At 38.5% G+C, this 21,291-nt stretch overlaps 1 protein-coding gene across 2 annotated transcripts; it reads left to right on the plus strand.

Annotated features, from left to right (window-relative positions):
• The first annotated feature begins 7,159 nt into the window (after positions 1-7,159).
• On the plus strand, positions 7,160-17,189 carry NDUFB8 (NADH:ubiquinone oxidoreductase subunit B8). Of its 2 annotated transcripts, none has more exons than XM_032232014.1 (5): positions 7,160-7,331; positions 9,346-9,472; positions 12,370-12,469; positions 14,126-14,233; positions 16,853-17,189. In XM_032232014.1, exons 1-5 carry the CDS (start codon positions 7,241-7,243, stop codon positions 16,943-16,945), a joined length of 519 nt encoding a protein of 172 aa, XP_032087905.1. In that variant the 5' UTR covers positions 7,160-7,240; the 3' UTR covers positions 16,946-17,189. The 2 variants fall into 2 exon arrangements, with proteins under 2 accessions (XP_032087905.1, XP_032087903.1); XM_032232012.1 differs by having other exon boundaries at positions 7,164-7,331; positions 14,126-14,281.
• Positions 17,190-21,291: the final 4,102 nt, after the last annotated feature.

Consider the following 21,291-nt stretch of genomic DNA (forward strand, 5'->3'; position numbering starts at 1 on the left):
AAGTCTTTTTTAAATATTGTTTAAAATATTTTTAAACAAACAAGAACAAACAAAAACGTAAAACACGTACATCCTTCTTCCATTTCATATAGCGTGTCATTTGATTACAAGATTTTGTGCGTCCTTTCCATGGTCACCGCTTGCAATTATATATCGAGTCACAAATTGTTCATTTGGTAAACATAGATACATTAATGTTATGTGTCAATTTTTCAACTATCATTATTATTCCTTAATTTTAAACAAGGTGTTCTGAATATTGAATCCATACATACAACATCATTTTGCATCAATAATTCAACTCCAATTGTTATTCCTACATTTTAAACCGAATATTCTATATATTAAAATCATACATCCATTACATCGTTCTAATCTGTTTAACAATGCTAAATCCTTACAGTATTGCATGTATCATTCTGTTGAAAGAAATGTCCTTCTGGGTTCAGCTCCAAGTGGGGAAGACGACACTGGAGACATGGAGGCTGCTTGGAAAGATGGTTTATTGTTGGACAGGGCCACATGGCTTGAGCCCTGACCAGAAAAGGTGATACATGTTTCAATGTAGGTGGAGAAGAAGAGAGAAGGACTGAGGAAGGGGCTTGCCCACCTCTCTGTTTCCTGTTCCTGTGTAAAAAATGTATTCTGATTGGTTGTCAGACTCCCATGGTGCCATGCAGGGGGCTACTCTCTAGGCTGTGATGAGTTCTCAGATGCCTTGTGGTCAGTTGAGTAATATCCTTTCCCCCTACAGCTGCAGTGGAGGAGTCTTTATTATGCAAAGTGGGCTAGCCTGGCCTTCTTAATGGGCCTATTGACAAAGTGGGGGTGGGCAAGAAGCTATAGACAACTATTCTGTCTTTTAAAACATGTTTCTTTCTTTTCACATCCAGAGAAATATTCTGCCTTTTCAATATTTCCTAGGATATTTCATTTTTTCCTGGGAGAGGGCTGGATGATAACTTCCCACAATTCTATTATTCTTAAAATATAAAAAGTTCTCCCACTTTTCCCATTACCATGATTTTTTTATCTAACCATTGATAAAACAAATCCCAAACTTTGTAAAATTGTTCATCTTCTTGTTCTCTAATTTCAAATGTCAATTTACTCATTTCCGCACATTCCATAATTTTTTGAATAATGAAGTCCAGAAGTCTTAAAGCTGGCTGAGGAATTCTGGGAGTTGAAGTCCACAGGTCTTAAAGCAGCCAAGATTGGAGACCAAGCACTAGTGGATGAACTTTGCCAGGATCTATTTGGCGATAGTGCCCCACTCCTGGTCTTCATAGTTCGGCCAGATGCTTCTATGACTGCTACTACTTTTTGTATATTTATTGTTTGTCTTTATCAAGTTGTGAGCAGATGTGTCGCTTTGCTGTGCCCTCCACAAACACTGGGTATAATTATTATTATTATACAATTGTATCACAGCGGCCAGTTGTTTCGCCGGATTTGGCATTGGTTACTAGTCGGGCCCCACCCAGGGGCCTAGGACGTCGTAACGTATTTTCTTAATATGCGTGCAGATCCAAGCAGTGCGGCTTTTTGCATTTGACTGATGGTGATTTTGTCAATTTTTAACTGTTTTAAATGTAATTCCAGTGCTTTTGGAATAGCACCCAGTGTGCCAATTACCACTGGAATTACCACTGCTGGTTTGTGCCATAGTCGTTGAATTTCGATTTTTAAGTCCTGGTATCTTGCGATTTTTTCATGTTCCTTCTCGGCGACCCTGCTATCACCTGGTATTGCGATGTCTATGATTGTGACCTTATTTTTCTCAACCAGTGTGATGTCTGGTGTATTATGCGCCAGTATTTTGTCGGTTTGTATACGGAAATCCCACAAGATCTTGACCATCTGATTTTCGGTGACTTTTTCAGGCTGATGTTCCCACCAGTTTGTTGCTGTTTTAATATTATAATTTTTGCACAAATTCCAATGGATCATTTGTGCTACTGAATTGTGCCGCAATTTATAATCAGTCTGCGCGATTTTTTTACAGCAGCTGAGTATGTGATCAACAGTTTCATCAGCTTCTTTGCAAAGTCTGCATTTGGCATCATCAGAGGATTTTTCAATTTTGGCCTTAATGGCATTTGTGCGGATAGCTTGTTCTTGCGCAGCCAGGATTAGTGACTCTGTTTCTTTCTTTAATGTACCTGTTGTTAACCATAACCAAGTTTGTTCACTGTCCACTTTATCTTTTATTTTTTCCAGAAATTGACCATGCAGTGCTTTGTTCTGCCAACTCTCCATTCTTGATTTTATCACATCTTTTCTGTATTCTTGTTTTGTCTGTTGGGCCTTCAGTAGATTTTTGTTCTTTACTTCGATTAATAGATGTTCTTGAGTGTCTTTTAAATAATCAGCCAGTGCATGTTTTTCTTCTTCAACTGTTTGCTTCACTTGTAATAATCCTCTGCCACCTGATTTTCGGGGCAGATATAGTCTATCAGTATCACCACGTGGATGTAAACTGTAGTGCATTGTCATTAGTTTCCTGGTTTTTCGGTCCAAAAGGTCCAAATCAGCTTGTGTCCAGTTAACTATGCCAGCTGTGTATCTTATAACTGGTATTGCCCAGGTATTTATGGCCTTGATTGTATTTCCACCATTCAATTTAGATTTCAAAATTTTCCTAACTCTGTTGGTGTACTCTCGCCTGACAATAGTTTTTACTTCACCATGCTTGATGTTATCCAACTGCAGAATGCCTAAGTATTTGTAGGCTTCATTTTCTTTGCATTTAATTAGTTGGCCATTGGGCATTTCAATTTCCTCACATGCAGTGATTTTGCCCCTTTTTATGGATACAGTGGCGCATTTTTCCATGCCAAACTGCATTGAAATATCGGTGCTGAATACTCGGACTGTATTTGTCAATGATTGGATTTCTATTTCTGACTTTCCATAGAGTTTCAAATCATCCATATATAGTAAATGCGAAATTTTTTCAGCTTTTTTGGCTGTTTGGTAGCCTAATTTCATTTTTTTTAAGATTACTGATAGTGGGATCATTGCGATGATGAAGAGAAGAGGTGAAAGTGAATCACCCTGGAAAATTCCTCGCTTGATATTAACCATTCCGTAGCTCTCATTCCCTATTGCCAACTCAGTTCTCCATTGTTTCATTGCCTTTTCAGTAAAGGATGTAATATTTTTGCTAATGCCAGTTGTTTCTAAGCATTTTATGATCCAACTATGTGGCAGTGAGTCAAATGCCTTTTTGTAATCAATCCAGACCATATTCAAGTTCGTTTTTCTGTTCTTACAATTTTCTAATATCATTTTATCAATTAGAAGCTGATCTTTTGTGCCCCTGCTCCTTCTTTTGTTGCCTTTTTGCTCTACTGGCAAGATGTTGTTTGTTTCCAAATAATCCATCATGTTATCTGCAATAATGCCTGTGAGTAATTTGAAGGTTGTTGGTAAGCATGTTATTGGTCTATAGTTTTCAGGTGTTGTTCCTTTAGTTGGATCTTTCTGAATCAAGTATGTTTTTCCAGTTGTCAACCATTCATCAATTTGGCCCTTTTGTAAAATTTCATTCAGTTGCCTGGCCAATATTGCATGTAAACTGGTCAGATATTTGAGCCAGAAACCATGTAATTGGTCCTTTCCAGGTGATGTCCAATTCTTTACCTTTTTAACTCGATTTTTGATCATCTCAGTTGTTATTTCTAATACTTGCATTTGTTTGTTGCCAATGCTTTTCTCAAAGTCATGTATCCACTTTGCTTCCTTGTTGTAGTCCTTTGCATTTTCCCACAATTCTTTCCAGAATTCAACTGTGGCCTGCTTTTCTGGTTTTTCACTTTTGGTGTCACCATTCACATTAAGACTTTGATAAAAACGCCGTTGGTCTGATCGAAATTGCTGATTTTGTTTATATTGGATGATTCGTGCCTCATATCTTTCAATTTTTCTAGCTGTTGCTGTTATCTGCTGTTTTACAATCTCTACAGCTTCATTGATGTTTCTTGTATCCAATCTATATCTTCTGATTAGCCGATTATTATTATTATTATTATTATTATTATTATTATTATTATTCGCAACAACAGAATTGTATCACAGCGGCCAGTTGTTTCGCCGGATTTGGCATTGGTTACTAGTCGGGCCCCACCCAGGGGCCTAGGACGTCGTAATGTATTTTCGTAATATGCGTGCAGATCCAAGCAGTGCGGCTTTTTGCAATGTCTATGATTGTAACCTTATCTTTCTCAACCAGTGTGATATCTGGTGTATTATGCGCCAGTATTTTGTCTGTTTGTATGCGAAAATCCCACAAGATTTTGACCATCTGATTTTCGGTGACTTTTTCAGGCTTATGTTCCCACCAGTTTCTTGCTGTTTTAATATTATAATTTTTGCACAAATTCCAATGGATCATTTGTGCTACTTAATTGTGCCGCAATTTATAATCAGTCTGCGTGATTTTTTTACAGCAGCTGAGTATGTGATCAAGAGTTTCATCAGCTTCTTTGCAAAGTCTGCATTTGGCATCATCAGAGGATTTTTCGATTTTGGCCTTAATGGCATTTGTGTGGATAGCTTGTTCTTGCGCAGCCAGGATTAGTGACTCTGTTTCTTTCTTTAATGTACCTGTTGTTAACCATAACCAAGTTTGTTCACTGTCCACTTTATCTTTTATTTTTTCCAGAAATTGGTCATGCAGTGTTTTGTTCTGCCAACTCTCCATTCTTGATTTTATCACATCTTTTCTGTATTCTTGTTTCGTCTGTTGGGCCTTCAGTAGTTTTTTGTTCTTTACTTCAATTAATAGATGTTCTTGACTTTCTTTTAAATAATCAGCCAGTGCATGTTTTTCTTCTTCAACTGTTTGCTTCACTTGTAATAATCCTCTGCCACCTGGTTTTCGGGGCAGGTATAGTCTATCAGTATCACCACGTAGATGTAAACTGTAGTGCATTGTCATTAGTTTCCTGGTTTTTCGGTCCAAAATGTCCAAATCAGCTTGTGTCCAGTTAACTATACCAGCTGTGTATCTTATAACTGGTATTGCCCAGGTATTTATGCCCTTGATTGTATTTCCACCATTCAATTTAGATTTCAAAATTTTCCTAACTCTGTTGGTGTACTCTCGCCTGACAATAGTTTTTACTTCTCCATGCTTGATATTATCCAACTGCAGAATGCCTAAGTATTTGTAGGCTTCATTTTTGTTGCATTTAATTAGTTGGCCAATTCACTCATGTGCAGTGATTTTGCCTCTTTTTATGGATACAGTGGCGCATTTTTCCATGCCAAACTGCATTGAAATATCGGTGCTGAATACTCGGACTGTGTTTGTCAATGATTGGATTTTTATTTCTGACTTTCCATAGAGTTTCAAATCATCCATATATAGTAAATGCGAAATTTTTTCAGCTTCTTTGGCTGTTTGGTAGCCTAATTTCATATATTTTTTTAAGATTACTGATAGTGGGATCATTGTGATGATGAAGAGAAGAGGTGAAAGTGAATCACCCTGGAAAATTCCTCGCTTGATATTAACCATTCCGTAGATCTCATTCCCTACTGCCAACTCAGTTCTCCATTGTTTCATCGCCTTTTCAGTAAAGGATGTAATATTTTTGCTAATGCCAGTTGTTTCTAAGCATTTTATGATCCAACTATGTGGCAGTTAGTCAAATGCCTTTTTATAATCAATCCAGACCATATTCAAGTTCGTTTTTCTGTTCTTACAATTTTCTAATATCATTTTATCAATTAGGAGCTGATCTTTTGTGCCCCTGCTCCTTCTTTGGTTGCCTTTTTGCTCTACTGGCAAGATGTTGTTTGTTTCCAAATAATCCATCATGTTATCTGCAATAATGCCTGTGAGTAATTTGAAGGTTGTTGGCAAGCATGTTATTGGTCTGTAGTTTTCAGGTGTTGTTCCTTTAGTTGCATCTTTCTGAATCAAGTATGTTTTTCCAGTTGTCAACCATTCATCAATTTGGCCCTTTTGTAAAATTTCATTCAGTTGCCTGGCCAATATTGCATGTAAACTGGTCAGATATTTGAGCCAGAAACCATGTAATTGGTCCTTTCCAGGTGATGTCCAATTCTTTACCTTTTTTACTCGATTTTTGACCATCTCAGTTGTTATTTCTAATACTTGCATTTGTTTGATTATTATTATTATTATTATTATTATTATTATTATTATTGCAACAACAGAATTGTATCACAGCAGCCAGTTGTTTTGCTGGATTTGGCATTGATTACTAGTCGGGCCCCACCCAGGGACCTAGGACGTCGTAACGTATTTTCGTAATATGCGTGCAGATCTAAGCAGTGCGGCTTTTTGCATTTGACTGATGGTGATTTTGTCAATTTTTAACGGTTTTAAATGTAATTCCAGTGCTTTTGGAATAGCACCTAGTGTGCTTAATACCACTGGAATTACCACTGCTGGTTTGTGCCATAATTGTTGAATTTCGATTTTTAAGTCCTGGTATTTCACGATTTTTTCATATTCCTTCTCGTCGACCCTGCTATCACCTGGTATTGCGATGTCTATGGTTGTAACCTTATTTTTCTCAACCAGTGTGATGTCTGGTGTATTATGCACGTTTTGTTGGCTGGTCTACTTGTAGCCCACTTGTCGACGGATGTCCAGGGACCTCAACATCCGCCACAGCCATTGTTAACCTGCGCGATGACCGATGCGGTATAGAATTTTTATTTCTTTCACCATATTGTATGGGTTGGCGGGATTTTTTTTATGGGGACAGGTTGCCAACCTGACCCCAACCCTCCTCCTTTCTCATCCGGGCTTGGGACCGGCAACGGCCTTGTTGTTGTTGTTGTTGTTGTTGTTGTTAAACAAAGTTGGAAGGGACCTTGGAGGTCTTCTAGTCAACCCCCCACACCACTTCATGTATTCTGTCTAAACTTTTTAAGTTTCTGTGAGAGATGCTTAAATTGAATACATAAAATAAATGTCCGGGGCTCGCTAATCTCCCAGGTGGCTACGGCGTAATGAAGAGGGAGCGGACATGACTCCGTGGCCGAAGAAAGCACCATCGAGCCCCGTAAGACTCGCCTCCCCTTCTGGCTTGAGAAGCGTAGTATGGGATTGGAGCGTCTGGCGCCACCTGGTGGCGCAAGCTGTTTCCGGGTCAGCCCTTGTGAGGCCAGCGGCTCTCTTTCAGGAAAATTCTATGGCCAACAGGAAGTCCTGTAGCTTTCAGCTTCGACCCGGCGGCCGCCCTTGAGAGACGCCATGGCCGCCACCGTTACTCGGGGCCGCCTCCGCGCTCTCCTCCGCCAGGTCGCCTGGCCGTTGGCACCGGGAGACGGCAGCCGCCGCCTCGGTCCGTGAGTACCTCTGCACTGAAGTGGGGCGGCCTTGCAGCTTGGGCTCTGGGCGGGACAGATGTGGGGGGGGGGGACTTACGGACGTCGGCTGTCTTTTTCCCCATTAAGACTTGTGGACTTCAGCTACCAGAATTCCTCAGGGGCCTCAACTCCCAGAGTTCCTCATGCGGGTTTCTGAGCAGGGTGGATAAAAATAAATAAAAAAACAGATTTTTTTTTTAATTTAAATTGGGTTTTTTAAATTAGGGTTTTTTATTTTTATCAAATTTATTTTAATAAAGTACTTTTGGGGTTAAAAAAAATCTAAAGATAGTTTTCTATTTAAGATACATTGATAATTTAGTTTTTTCAGCATGAAATGGAGCTTAGTTGTGTAGCATCAGGCTGTATATTCTGCAGTGTTTACATTTTTGGTAAACTCATTCAATGAATCCAAGCTCTGCAAGCTGAGAGAACATGGACCACATTGATGCAGTCACACAATTTCACAGTAGCCGTGAGATAAATCATAAAATAAAGTTCAGGTATATTCTTTTATCCCATTGTTTTGCAAACCTATGTACACTACAAACTGTATGATTGTGTGAAGAGGAATGCCTCTGTACCAGGCTCTAAGCGTGAGGAGGAAGGGCAAGCAGTAAAAATGAAAGTGAAACCTTCTAAGCAGCTTATAAATGCAATATTAAAGAGCACCTGTCATTTCAGATCCATCATGGCAGCGACTATTAGCGGGCATCCACTCACCTGCTGCCTGCCATGTCCTTCACCATGTTGTGTCCCTGCCGCGTCACCAACCATCTCATTGAAGTGAATGGGACTGTTGATGAGTCAACGGCGGGTCAGAGGAGGAGCCACTGCGGGACAGAGATCACACTTGCTCTTTAAAAAATATGATTTAAATCAAGTTGATTTAAATCAAGCCTTTTTACTAGTGGTTTAAATCATGATGTGTGGGGTCAGGTAGCCAAAACAAAAGGAATTAGGGCAACAGACAAAAATACTTGTAAATGAAGATTCAATCAACCAGGCCAAAAGCATTTCATAAACTCTAGTCCAGCTGCCATGATTTAATCTTCTGAGATTAAAATATATATATATACAGAACCACCCACAATGGAAGAGTGGGTTGTGTAGATGCTAGAACTTGTTAAAAGGGTTTAAATTGACTTAGGGAAGGAACAGTAATTACTTTGATAAAAGTCATGGACTTTTTTTCTGAAAATGGACAGAAATGGTTTAGTGATTTCAGGATTTACTGATTTAAAAATGTGGCTTATGGAAAGAAGAAAACCAAGATACATAATTTGGGAGGGAGAAAGTGGTAATAATTATGCTAATAACTGCTTTAAAGGAAAGCAGTTCTTTAAATATTTTCCTTTTCCTTTGTTTCTGTTTCTCACTTTATATTACACACATTATATATACTTTATATTACATATTTAATATAATAAGAAAAGTTGGAAGGAAACTTGGATGTCTTCTAGTGTGTCTGTATTCTGTTCTACTTTCTGTAGCTTCTGTGGTTTCTATTGTAAAATTCTATTTTCAATACAATTTTATTAAAAGTAACCTTGATCCTTTTCATTGATGGACTAATTTTAATTATCCCATCTGAATTTACTCTAAGATGGCACTAAGTAATGGATTCATGTATTCTATTACTACAAGTAACGTAGGTTTTTATTCCCTCTTACGTCGTTAATGCAATCAGTAAAAGTAAAGATAGATACTTTTGGTCTAGTGGTTAAGGCACCAGACTAGAAAGCTGGACACTCTGAGTTCTAGTCCTGCCTTAGCCATGAAAGTCAGTTGGATACTTTGGGCCAATCCTTCTAGCCCAACTCACCTCACAGGATGGTTGTTGTGGGAGAAATAGAAGGAGGAAGGTGTTTTGGATGTATAAGGCTTGATTTATTTGTAAAACTCAGGAGATAGATATAGATATGCCAGACTGCACTGCACTTTTTTTTCTCTTCACTATCTTTGATTTGTTGCTATTTCTGCTTTTAGCTTCAGATCTGCCCAGACATCTGCTTCCAGGGCCATACCCCAAGACTCCAGAAGAGCAGGCAGCTGCTGCAAAGAAATACAACCTGACACTGGAGGACTATAAGACATATGCAGATGATGGCCTGGGGTAAGTTGTATTTGTATATCCAAGAAACCAAATATTGTACAAAGATAGGAACAAATGTTGTGATATCAGGATTGTGGAGCGTTTGTCTATATAGGTTTATCATAGCCTCATAATAAATGACTTCCATAGTTGCCATTCATTGGGAAATGAGTAAAATCTTTAAAAATATAAATCTAGATTAAAAGCAGATTTACATTTGGAAGGAATAGTGGAATCACATGTGCAACATTATTTAAATCAGAAATATAAATGTCTACTTAGCAATGTGTGTATTATTTCCAATAGTACATACAATAATACAATACAATACAACATCAGAGTTGGAAGGGACCTTGGAGGTCTTCTAATCCAACCCCCTGCCTAGGCAGGAAACCCTATACCGTTTCAGACAAATGGCTATCCAACATCATCTTAAGGACTTCCAGTGTTGGGGCATTCACAACTTCTGGAGGCAAGCTGTTCCACTGATTAATTGTTCTGTCAGGAAATTTCTCCTCGGTTCTAAGTTGCTTCTCTCCTTGATTAGTTTCCACCCATTGCTTCTTGTTCTACCCTCACGTGCCTTGGAGAATAGCTTGACTCCCTCTTCTTAATGGCAGTCCCTGAGATATTGGAACACTGTTATCATGTCTCCCGTAGTCCTTCTTCTCATCAAACTAGATATCCCAGTTCCTGCAACCGTTCTTCATACAATATGTTTTAGTCTCCAATCCCCTAATCATCTTTGTTGCTCTTCTCTGCACTCTTTCTAGAGTCTCCACATCTTTTCTACATCGTGGTGACCAAAACTGAATGCAGTATTCCAAGTGTGGCCTTACCAAGGCATTATAAAGTGGTATTAATACTTCACGTGATCTTGATTCTATCCCTCTGTTTATGTAGCCTAGAACTGTGTTGGCTTTTTTGGCAGATGCTGCACACTGCTGGCTCATATTTAAATGGTTGTCCACTAGGACTCCAAGATCCCTTTCACAGTTACTACTGTTGAGCAAGGTACCACCTGTACCTGTGCATTTCGTTTTTGTTGCCTAAATGTAGAACTTTACTCTTTTCACCATTGAATTTCATTTTATTAGATAGTGCCCAATGTTCAAGTTTGTCAAGATCCTGTATCTTTAGCCTATCTTCTGGAGTGTTGGCTATTCCTACCAGCTTGGTGTCATCTGCAAATTTGATGAGTTCCCCATTTATTCCCTCATCCAAATCATTGATGAAGATGTTGAAGAGTACTGGGCCTAAAACAGCCTTGGGGTACTCCACTGCACACTTCCCTCCATGAAGATGCAGTTCCATTGAGGACTACCCGTTGAGCGCGGTTGATCAGCCAGTTAAGAAGCCATCTGGTGATGATGCTGTCTAACCCACATTCTTCTACTTTATCTAGTAGTAGGTTATGGTCTACCTTATCAAATGCCTTACTGAAGTCCAAGTAAACTATATCAACGGCATTCCTCTGGTCCACTAATTTTTTCACATTATCAAAGAATGCAATAAGATTAGTCTGGCATGATCTGTTTTTGACATGCACAGTATTGGAAAAAAGAACATCAGAGTTGGACATAATTAGGAAAATTCTGGCCTATGCGGAAGCAGGTAGGCTCACCCTTGAATTAAAAGGGGAATCAGATTGCTATGAAGTTTGGAATAGATTTTACTATTGGTATAAGACATCTACCAAGTATGCTTGTCTAAATCATGGAAGGAGTCCTGTTACCCTCACCAAGCATTTGTAACAACAGTGTGTTAATCAGTATGGCTTGCTTTTGAATTACACTGTTAATCAGTTAATTAAATTGTTAGTATGGCTTGCCTTAGAATTAAATTGGGGCCCATTCTAGCCCTGTGATTTCAAAAAACATTTTTTTTCTTCTGTTCAAGTAATAAATATCCTGTATTTCTTTGATGAACAATTGTATTTTTTAATATATTTTTATTGTTTTTACATTTAAAACAATGCAACACAGAGAAATCGTAATGACCATACAATCACATTATATACAAATAATCTCGTTCAATAACTATTAGCCTACTTAATACATTATCTATCCTTCTATCCATTCACATTATTTACAGTTTGTTCCAGTCTTGTCACCTTGTCTTATACCAATTGTAAAATCTATTCCAAACTTCATAGTATTCTGATTCCCCTTTTAATTCAAGGGGGAGCCTATCTGCTTCCGCATAGGCCAGAATTTTCCTAATTATGTCCAACTTTGATGGGATATTTTCTTTTTCCAATACTGTGCATAAGTTATACACGCCACAGTTAATACATGTATAATTAGATAGAGCACATCTTTCTTATACCCCTCCGGTATTATGCCTAAGAGAAAACGTTCTGGTTTGAACAAACTTTGATCTCCCACCATCTGTTCCAACCATGATTGTATCATTTTCCAATATCTTTTTGCCTTGTTGTATTTCTTATAACGTTGGAACAAGACTATAACATGTTGAATTTGCAGCCAAGGGGGAAAAGGGGAAAGCAATGTTTGATAGTGGAGACATCCCTTGCAGGAATGCTTTTTGAAGATAAATGTGTAAGATATTCAAATGTTGGTTGGTTATATTAATTAATTTCTCCTCAATTTTTGAGCACAGAATTTATCCAGCAGTTAATTTGTCTATAATATGGATAGACAATATGTTTGTGGTCCGATCCCCATACTTAAAAATGCACAATTCAACCTGCAAGAGATAAAGGAAGATGGTAGTGTGATACTACTATCATTCCAAGGTTCAGCCCTCTTGTCCAGTTTTTAAGTTTGGCAGACAGATTATTAAATTTTCTTGTTTTAAATCACTAGTAAATTGTATTGTTGTTTTTTTATCAAAGCACTGAAAAGATTTAGAAATAACTTGGGTCCATAAAAAGCTCTGTTCTCATATTTTCATAGTTATGGTGACTATCCCAAACTCCCAGATCAATCCGCACAGGAAAGAGATCCATGGTATCAGTGGGATTACCCTGAACTGAGGCGTAATTTTGGAGAACCGGTAAGATAAAGAATTAATTTGAGGTCTACCTACCAATTCAGTTTGTAATCCAGAATCCCACATTAAAGTCATTAGTAATGGAATATCTTAAGTGCAATAATATATTTGGTAAAAAGTTTGATCCTTCCATGAGTCCAATACTCAAGCATATTCTCTCTCTCTCTTTCCCCGATATACTTTAGATCAGCACTGAAATCCCTACTCTGATTCTGGTGCTGACATTATTTTTGTGTCCTGGAAAGGAGTAAAATACCACTGTGTCCTTGTTAAACTTGACCAAAAGTTCTTTATTGGCCAGCTATTGGCCTGTCACATTTTGCCTCAGAAGCAATATAAATAGTAAAGTGATGGCTTCAATATGCTATTCTAGTATACTTTGGAAAAATGAAGAGTCTTTAACAAATATGTTGTGAAACAGCATTTCAGCTTACACCTAGTTCTCGAATTACAACTGTAATGGAGCCTGCCTATGATGGTTATAAAGTGGGTCAATCATGTGATGGTTTGCTTTTGGCAAAAACAGCGAATGCCAGTTTTCAACAAAACTGTCATAAAACGCGGCCATGTGATTGTGGGATGCTGCCATAAATTAGGCCTAGTTGCCTAGCACCTCAAGCGTGTTCACATGACTTGGGGGGGTGACCATTGGAACTATGAATCCAGGTCGTAAATATCTCCCACGTTGGTCCACTGGAAGTTTGAATGGCCATTAAGCAACTGACCGTAGGTCAAGGAGACTCTGCGCCTGTTTTATTTCATTCATTGAAGCCAACTTTAGATCTTTGCTTTGTGTTCAGAGGTTTCAGAATTCAGAGATAAGTTTTATAAGTGAAAGGGGTGACTGGGTTTTTCTATTGAGAACTACTGATTAATAATATTTTCAGCAGCAACTTTGTGGACATCTTTTATTTTTAACAACTAGCGGATAACCCAGCGTTGCCCCGGTATTTATAGTTGAAGCATTTGTCTGACGGGAAGCCATTGAGAGGAACCTTTCTTCCCCCTACTCCCATGCCCATCATCCCTGCCCTCTTGCTTCCCCCTCCCATGAGCTCCTCTTTTTCCGCCCTGTCTACGATCCTGGCACTTTGCCCCGAAGCTTTCGTCTGACGGGGGACCATTGAAAGGGGCCTTTCTTCCCCCTACTCCCATGCCCGTCATCCCTGCCCTCTCCCTTCCCCCTCCCATGCACTCCTCTTTCCCTCCCTGTTTACAATCCTGGCTCTTTGCCCCAAATCCATCAGGTGCTTCCCCATTGGTCCACTGGAGGGTGAATGTCACAGTTGGCTTTCCAGAAGAAGCTGCGAAGGAACTGACATCACAAACAATTGCTGCTTTAGGATGCTGCACTCACTCTCCTTAATGGCCCAGGTTCTCCTTTCCCCCTCCCATCACATTGCAAACAATTGCCGCTCTAGGATGCCACACTCTCCCTCTTTAACGGCCCATGCATTCCAGAATTATGCTGGAACACACACGTCATCTGTCTACCAAGTTTGGTTGAAATTGCTGGAGGCGTTCCAGAGTTATGCTGGAACATAGATACATGCAGCCTTTTTATACATAGAAGGAGAGAGGAAGAGAGAGAGAGAGAGAGAGAGAGAGATCAGTATATTACCACAATGTTTAATCCTGTCTCTTATCTTTTTTAATCAGTTGCACCAGAGCTTCGATTTGTTTGTACGGTCACGGGTTGATACGTCCCCAACTCAAGTTTCCTGGCATATCATGAAGAGATATTTTTGGGGGTTTATTGGAATCATGGTAGGCATGGCTCTTGTTGGTGAAATGTTTCCAATATACCAACCTGTGGTAAGTTCTGAATCTAATTTTTTTTTTTCAAGAGATCTTGAATCTCTGTGGTTGGAGAGATATGCAAAAGTTCCTGCCTAAATTCAAGTGCCTCGATACAATTCAGGAAAAGGAAACACTCTCTCATCTATTAAAATCGTTTTAACTAGAATCTTAGAATTGCCTCTTAGCTGTGTATAGTTTCAAGAAATAGGACAGTAGTAGAAGGTTGCATTAATTTTTTTCCCCCAGCTGTGTGGGATGTCTATGGTATATATGAATGCATAAGATTTAATCCAGTCAAGAAGAGCTGCTGTAGTTGAAAGGGAGAGACATAGGCAGACATTATTCAACATACAGTAGTGGCCAAAATTGTGGAAACCTTTTGGGAAAAGTACAGTATTTTTGAGGTTTGATGGCTAATAACACCAGTGTTTATTTGTTTGATTTTTTTGGGAGTAGCACCATAAAATTATATATCAATGGAAAGATAATTTAATCAAGAATCTAATGCAATAACTTTTATGAAGAATTTGCTATTGGAATAGCAGCTTTTTTTTGTGGGATTCTAGATTTTAGACCAAATTCCTGCAGTCTGCACCAAACAGTCCTTGCGCTGAAGTTCACATTGCATTGCGCCATTTCCTCTTGTATACACCCAGATGGTTTTCTTCTGTCATGTAGGCACAGTCTCTTCATTCTTCTATCCTCACTTGTTGTTGTGCACCTTTTCCTGCTTTTACCAGTGTGATTTTGTAGTGGCTGAGTCTCCTTATACCTTGTCAAAAAATTCGAAATGCCACCTTTGGTTAAGTTTCCACCAATTTTTCTTCTAATTTCTTTATAACTGCAGCCTTGTTGACTTAATGATACTAGTTTACATCACTTTCTGGGTGACCAGTCAACTTTTTGCACCATTACTTTAATTTTATTAGTAAATGAAAGAACACAAAAAAACCAACCAACCAACTTGATAGCGATCACATAACACACTGGCAAATGTCCCCCTCTCAGCTTCAATATATGACCTCAATAACTGAGTCCTACTGTGATCTGATTGGCTCATTTCCAAAACAAGATGACACCTGATTAGCTCTCTACACATTCATTGGCTACAATCAGGTGAAGGAAAGCTACCCGTTATCAACCTAAATGAGTTGTGCTTCCTTTTTCTAGTTATTTGGCTATAACTGTTCATAGAATACAGATAATTGAACAAACTTAGTTGCATTACATTCTTGATTAAATTATCTTTCCATTGATACATAATTTATGGTACTACTTCAAACAAAGTAGTGGCATTAGCCATCAAATCTCAAGAATACACTTTTCTCAAAAGGTTTCCATAATTTTGGCCACTACAGTAGATGCCTTCCCAATTAAAAAGGGAGAGAGAGAGAGAGGAGATACTTTGCAAGTGGAGCTAAAGCAGTTTGTTTAGAGTGCCCATTGTGGGCAACATTTACATCACTGAAATAGCAAGTTGATCCAGAAAATTCAGACCGTGGTTCCAAAAACCAAACCTCTCGTGTGAATACCATTTTTAGAGCTTTTTTTTTTTTTTACTACTAGCTGAAGTTTTGTCAGCTTTAAGATTTGATATTAGTTATCCTTTGCACTTTTTTTTAAACTCTGAGCATAAGAGATAAGTGACTTTGGTTTTTAAAGAACTTGTTTCTGACTTTGGAACTTTAAACTTCACATTTAATTCAAGGATGTTTTCTTTACTGGTGGGGAAGTAGAATCTTGGAATTACCAGCATAAGTTTTTTTTCTGTGGCAAATGGAAAGTATCCCGCTTCTTTGAATGAAAAAAAAAAATCACTCCGAAAGAATGGGTAGTTTTTTTAGATTTTGTCAGAGTTTGTTGCATAAATTCAAATCCAGAAGCACAGACATAACTGATTCATCTGGATTCATTAACTTCTTTGTGTACGTAAGAATAGATGAATAAATGTACAATACCAACAGGTGGTTCGTCCAAGTAAACACAAGGCAGGAGAGTTACAGACAAGCAGTTTTATTTCAGCAGACAAGCCCAGACAGACTGCTTGTTTACTTCTTAGAGCAGCTTAAGTTTCTGTTTCAATTCTTTGCACAGACTCAGGTCTGTTTAAGCGCCCATTGGCTGACTTACCTGCTATGCCTGGCAACTTTTAAGACTTGTGGACTTCAACTCCCAGCTTTGCTGGCTGAGGAATTCTGGGAGCTGAAGTCCACAGGTCTTAAAGTTGCCAAGGTTGGAGACCCCTGATCTACAATGTTAAATGTGTCAGGATTGCTACTGGGATTTAAGGTCAATGCCACCTTCACTCTCCAGCATCCTCATTGACGTCTGTCCTGAGGTTGTTTGTAGGAGCTCCTTCCTGTTGCTCAGCAATATGGGCCAAGAAGAAGAAGGAATCCTCTTCTGCCTCCATATCAAGTTTCACATCACACACTGCATTACATCAGCAGGCAATATTTTGTTTTTTATACAGAGCAAATAATGGTACCAGATTTAATTCTGGTTATTTGTGCCTTCTGATATGAGATTCTGCATTTTAAGCATTCCATGGTATTAATTAATTCTTACTCTGTCCTTTCATTTCAGGGACCAAAGCAGTTTCCTTATGATGATATATATTTCGAGAACAGATCAGACCCCAATATTAAACCACTGTCAGTGAAGCATTATGAGATATAAACGTCTCCGGAGTTTGGTTTGACCTTTGGTAGACCTATATTTTACCTAATTCTTGTTTTTGTAAGATCTTGTAAGATCATCATGGAAAAGCAATGATGCTTCTTTCCAGGTGTAACCTGTATCCTATCACTTTGTTCATAAAGAAAGGAGAAACATTGCAGAATGTTGCATCAATATGCATTGGGCATGAGAAGTCTGAATGGCATAAGGAAAAGAAAAATAAATGTAATGATATACCAATGTATGAGTTTTTACACTTGTTAATTCTTCCTAGTGGTGGGAAATATATCCTTGGGCATCATCAAATACGCAAATCAGAGGTACAGTAATTTATGTTTGTGAATCCTTTTGAACTTTCAATATTTGCATTAATATGATCTAACACAGGTCAGCAACCCATGGCTTTGGAACCACATGTGGCTCTTTCATCCCTCTGCTGCAGCTCCCTATCACCAGTCGGCACCACAATTTTGAGAGGAGCTTCCGGTTAGGGTGGAGGAATCAAGGCATGCCAGGAGGAGACTCTATGGCAAGGGGCGGGTTTTCCAGTCAGCTCCACAATTGATAGGACTTTTGATTAGGACAGGTAGAGGAAAAAGGGGAAACTATCGTGGGGAAACTAGACTTCCAGTCGGCTCCAAAATTGAACGGCGGTCTTCCGGTTAGGACCTTTGTGGCTCTTTGAGTGGTTAAGGTTGCCGACCCCTGACTTCCACATAAGTCCTAAAACAAAATAAAGTGGCCAATTAAACAAAAGAAGTCAAAATAATGAAAGAGAAGTCAAAAACATTATACTTGTCCATTTATTCATTGAGAAAAATTATTCAAAGCTACATATTTTTAAGCACTACTGTATCGGTTGCTTCATTCATTTAAGATCATATCTACTTGAAAGAATACCCAGTAACAATTATCTGTTGGGTAAATGTAAAATAGATCAACTCTTATTTTAGTGTCCTCACATATTGCATTATAGTATGATATGCTGGTTTAACAGCTGTGGGCAGGAAGGCACTACAGAGAGTGATCAATTCAGCACAAGAAACCATTGGTTGCCCTCTAACACCACTGGATGACATTGCCAGATCTCGCTGCTTTAGCAGAGTAAGGAAGATACTCAAGAGATGATTCACACCCTGGTCAGCGTCTCTTCACACTTCTACCATCGGGCAGAAGACATCAAAATTTAACCAGTCGAACAAATAGGTTTAAAAATAGTTTCTATCCTTGGGCTGTCAGACTTTTAAATACAACCACAATCACTCCATGCACACGTGGAAACGTGTGACTAGTTTTTTTCTTTTTCTTTCTTTTTTCGTTTCCGCTATAACTTTGCACCAGTGAGGCTAAAATCAATTTCGTTCTATTTATTTTGTACAATGACAATAAAGACTATACTATACTTTTTAAAAGCCATCACTTATATTGGTTATTGGTTGCTTGTGCATTTTGGCCAGAGACCAGTTTTAGGATATGGTATAATTTAAATTAGTCTTTAGAAAAAACATACACATTTTTCAGACAGCTTGCTCTGTAGAAGTCAGTTTGCCTTCCCAAATACCAGAACCATAAACAACAGACACAGACACACAAGAGAAAGTATTTGAGTAAGCATGTTCAATTGTCAGACCTGAGAATGGAGTTTCTGAATCAAAAATCAAATTCTAATTCCATCCCAGATGTTTATTAAATACCAACTAAGTTGATAACCTGGCCTTGTCCAGGTATTTATTTATAGGAGGGAATTGTCTGGACCAAACGTAATTCCTAATATTGGATTTTCACCCTTACCAGAGGGAGCCCCCTTGTGGAGTACTGGGAAACCATTATCATGGCAAATCCACCGCACTGTACAATAGAAACCATTTTAAGGCACAACAGGCTCTCAACAATACATGCCCCTCAGAGCCCCTCAGGGGGTGGGGGTGGGGGTCATCTGTACCAAGTTTGGTTGAAATTGCTTTAGATGTTCCAGAGTTATGCTGGAACATACACACACAACCATTTATATAGAGAGATTGTATCCCTTGTATGTCTGAATTACATGTTGAGTGGTCAGCCATTTCAGTTATAATAAATAACTGAATTAAATTACTGCCTCTTCCCTTGATGAGAAAAGCTAAAGGTTCAAGATCACCAGAGCTATTCTAAGTTTACAATGGATTGTTCTGAGCTTCCTAAACAACTTGAATAGTCAGAATAGCATTGAAATTGTTCTGGTAAAGGAGGAGGAATTATTCTAAATTCAAAACTACCCTGATTGAAAGGCTGGACAATTTTTCTCAGTATTGATCATTAAGTCATTTGATCTCACGATTAGCTTCAAACAGACCTATCCGGTTTCACAGAGTTTAATTGAATTAAAGGGTAGATATGATGGTTTAAAAATCAACTAAAATTATTCAAGACGATAGAACGGAAATTACAAATGCTGCATTCTCTTAAATTTGTTAACACCAGAGGTGGGGTCCTACCAGTTCACCTGAGTAGGTAGTAACTCAGACGGACATGCGCCCGAACCGGTTCTATCCTCTGCAGCACCATCTTGATTTTCTGTTCTGCACATGTACAAAACAATCTTCATTGAAAAAATGTGTTTTTTTTAATTCCTTTTTTAATGTGCCCATGCGCAGACCTTTTTAGATGCAAATTTTTCAGGCGCCGAACCAGTAGTGATGCTGGCAGGAATCCACCCTTCGTTAACACAATCTAAATTTGTAATCAAAAGACTAAATTGAATGATTTAAATATTTAAATTGCTAAGGGTTAATATAGCCAGCAAGCAAGTAGATTATGTGTTGTCTGGTACTGGATGCGCCACAAAAACTTGTGACAGTTTTTTGTTTTGTTTTGTTTTTTTAATTAAAAGTTTTAATGTTTTATAATTAAATACCTTTCCCCTTCCCTCCCTCCCCCCCAATCCCACATCCCCTCCTACCCTCCCCCCCCAACCTCCCAGAGCAAATACAGGGTATAAACATTTAGTAATCATACACTAAAGTAAACTAATTAACTTTAGCATCGTCCCTTCGCTTGTGCTTTAACTCCCCTTTTGTAAAGCTAACTTCACATAAGTTGTAACATTCCTTGTTCATTCATTCGTAAGCTAACTGAAATTTCTTAGTCCCATATTTATTTTGAATATAATTAATCCCCCTTCTCCATTCCAACTTGTATTTCTCATCTAAGGGGTCCTTAAGGTATGCTGATATTTTAGCCATCTCTGCTAAGTTTGTTACTTTTAACGTCCATTCTTGAATAGTAGGCAATTCTTCCTTCTTCCATTGTTGTTGCCACCAACAATCTTGCTGCCATTGTTAAGTTCAAAATCAAATTAGTCTCTATAACTCTACAATCTGTAATTATACTAACAAAAATAACTGAGGAGTAAACTTGTGACAGTTTTGTGCAGGTTTGAATTAGAAATTAATAAGTCTTCTGCCTTTATGGCAAAAGATCCAAAATTAAATACTGGGGGCACAATTTCTCAGAACGAAGATTTATATGAATTTGTCTCATAAATGAGAAACCTTGGCTATAGGACAAATGCGTGTTTGGCCCTTAGGAAGGCAGTTTTGATGTGTGAGTAAAATAAATGCTCCCAATAGGCCTCCAAATTACCTGCAGCGATATAAGACAAACTCTCTTTTGTTTACAGATAGTCCTCAACTGTTCATTTAGTGACCAAAGTTACAACAGCACTGAAAAAAAAGTGACTTGTTAGCATTTTTCACACAACTTTTGCAGCATCCTGATGCTCATGTGATCAAAATTCAGACTGTTGCAACTGACTCATATTTATGACAGTTGCAGTGTCCCGGGATCAGGTGAGCCTCCTTTACGATCTTCCAAAAAGCAAATCCAGTGGGGAAGCCAGATTCACCTCACGCCTGTGTTACAAACTTAACAACTGCAGTTAACAATTGTGGCAAGAAAGGTTGTAAAATGGGATAAACCTCACTTAACTGTCTCACATAGCAACAGAAATTTTGGGTTCAATTCTCACAAGTCAAGCACTATCATGTTTCCCTGAAAATAAGACAGGGTCTTATATTCTTTTGGCCCCCTGAAAAAAGCGCTTGGCCTTATTTTCGGGGAAGTCTTATTATTTTTGAGGTGCAGGAGGCGGCGAGCGTGGTCACCTCATGGCTGCTGCTGTATTTTTGATGAGGGCTTATTTTCAGGAGAGGGCTTATTTTAGCGCATGCGCTCAAAAGCCCGACTGGGCTTATTATCCCGGGAGATCTTATTTTCAGGGAAACAGGATATCTGTATTTTAACTGTTTGTATCAGGAATACTGATTAAAACAAAACAAAACTAGATAAATCACTTAAGAATATTACAA

This window comes from Thamnophis elegans, chromosome 15 (assembly GCF_009769535.1).
Source record: "Thamnophis elegans isolate rThaEle1 chromosome 15, rThaEle1.pri, whole genome shotgun sequence".
Classification (NCBI taxonomy): domain Eukaryota; kingdom Metazoa; phylum Chordata; class Lepidosauria; order Squamata; family Colubridae; genus Thamnophis; species Thamnophis elegans.

What these genes read in the sequence shown, in the direction of transcription:
- NDUFB8 (XM_032232012.1), top strand. Translation starts at nt 7,241, where the DNA reads ATGGCCGCCACCGTTACTCGGGGCCGCCTCCGCGCTCTCCTCCGCCAG. An exon ending in AGACGGCAGCCGCCGCCTCG is followed by an intron (nt 7,332 to 9,345) that starts GTCCGTGAGTAC and finishes TTCTGCTTTTAG; the next exon opens with CTTCAGATCTGCCCAGACAT. An exon ending in GGCGTAATTTTGGAGAACCG is followed by an intron (nt 12,470 to 14,125) that starts GTAAGATAAAGA and finishes TTTTTTAATCAG; the next exon opens with TTGCACCAGAGCTTCGATTT.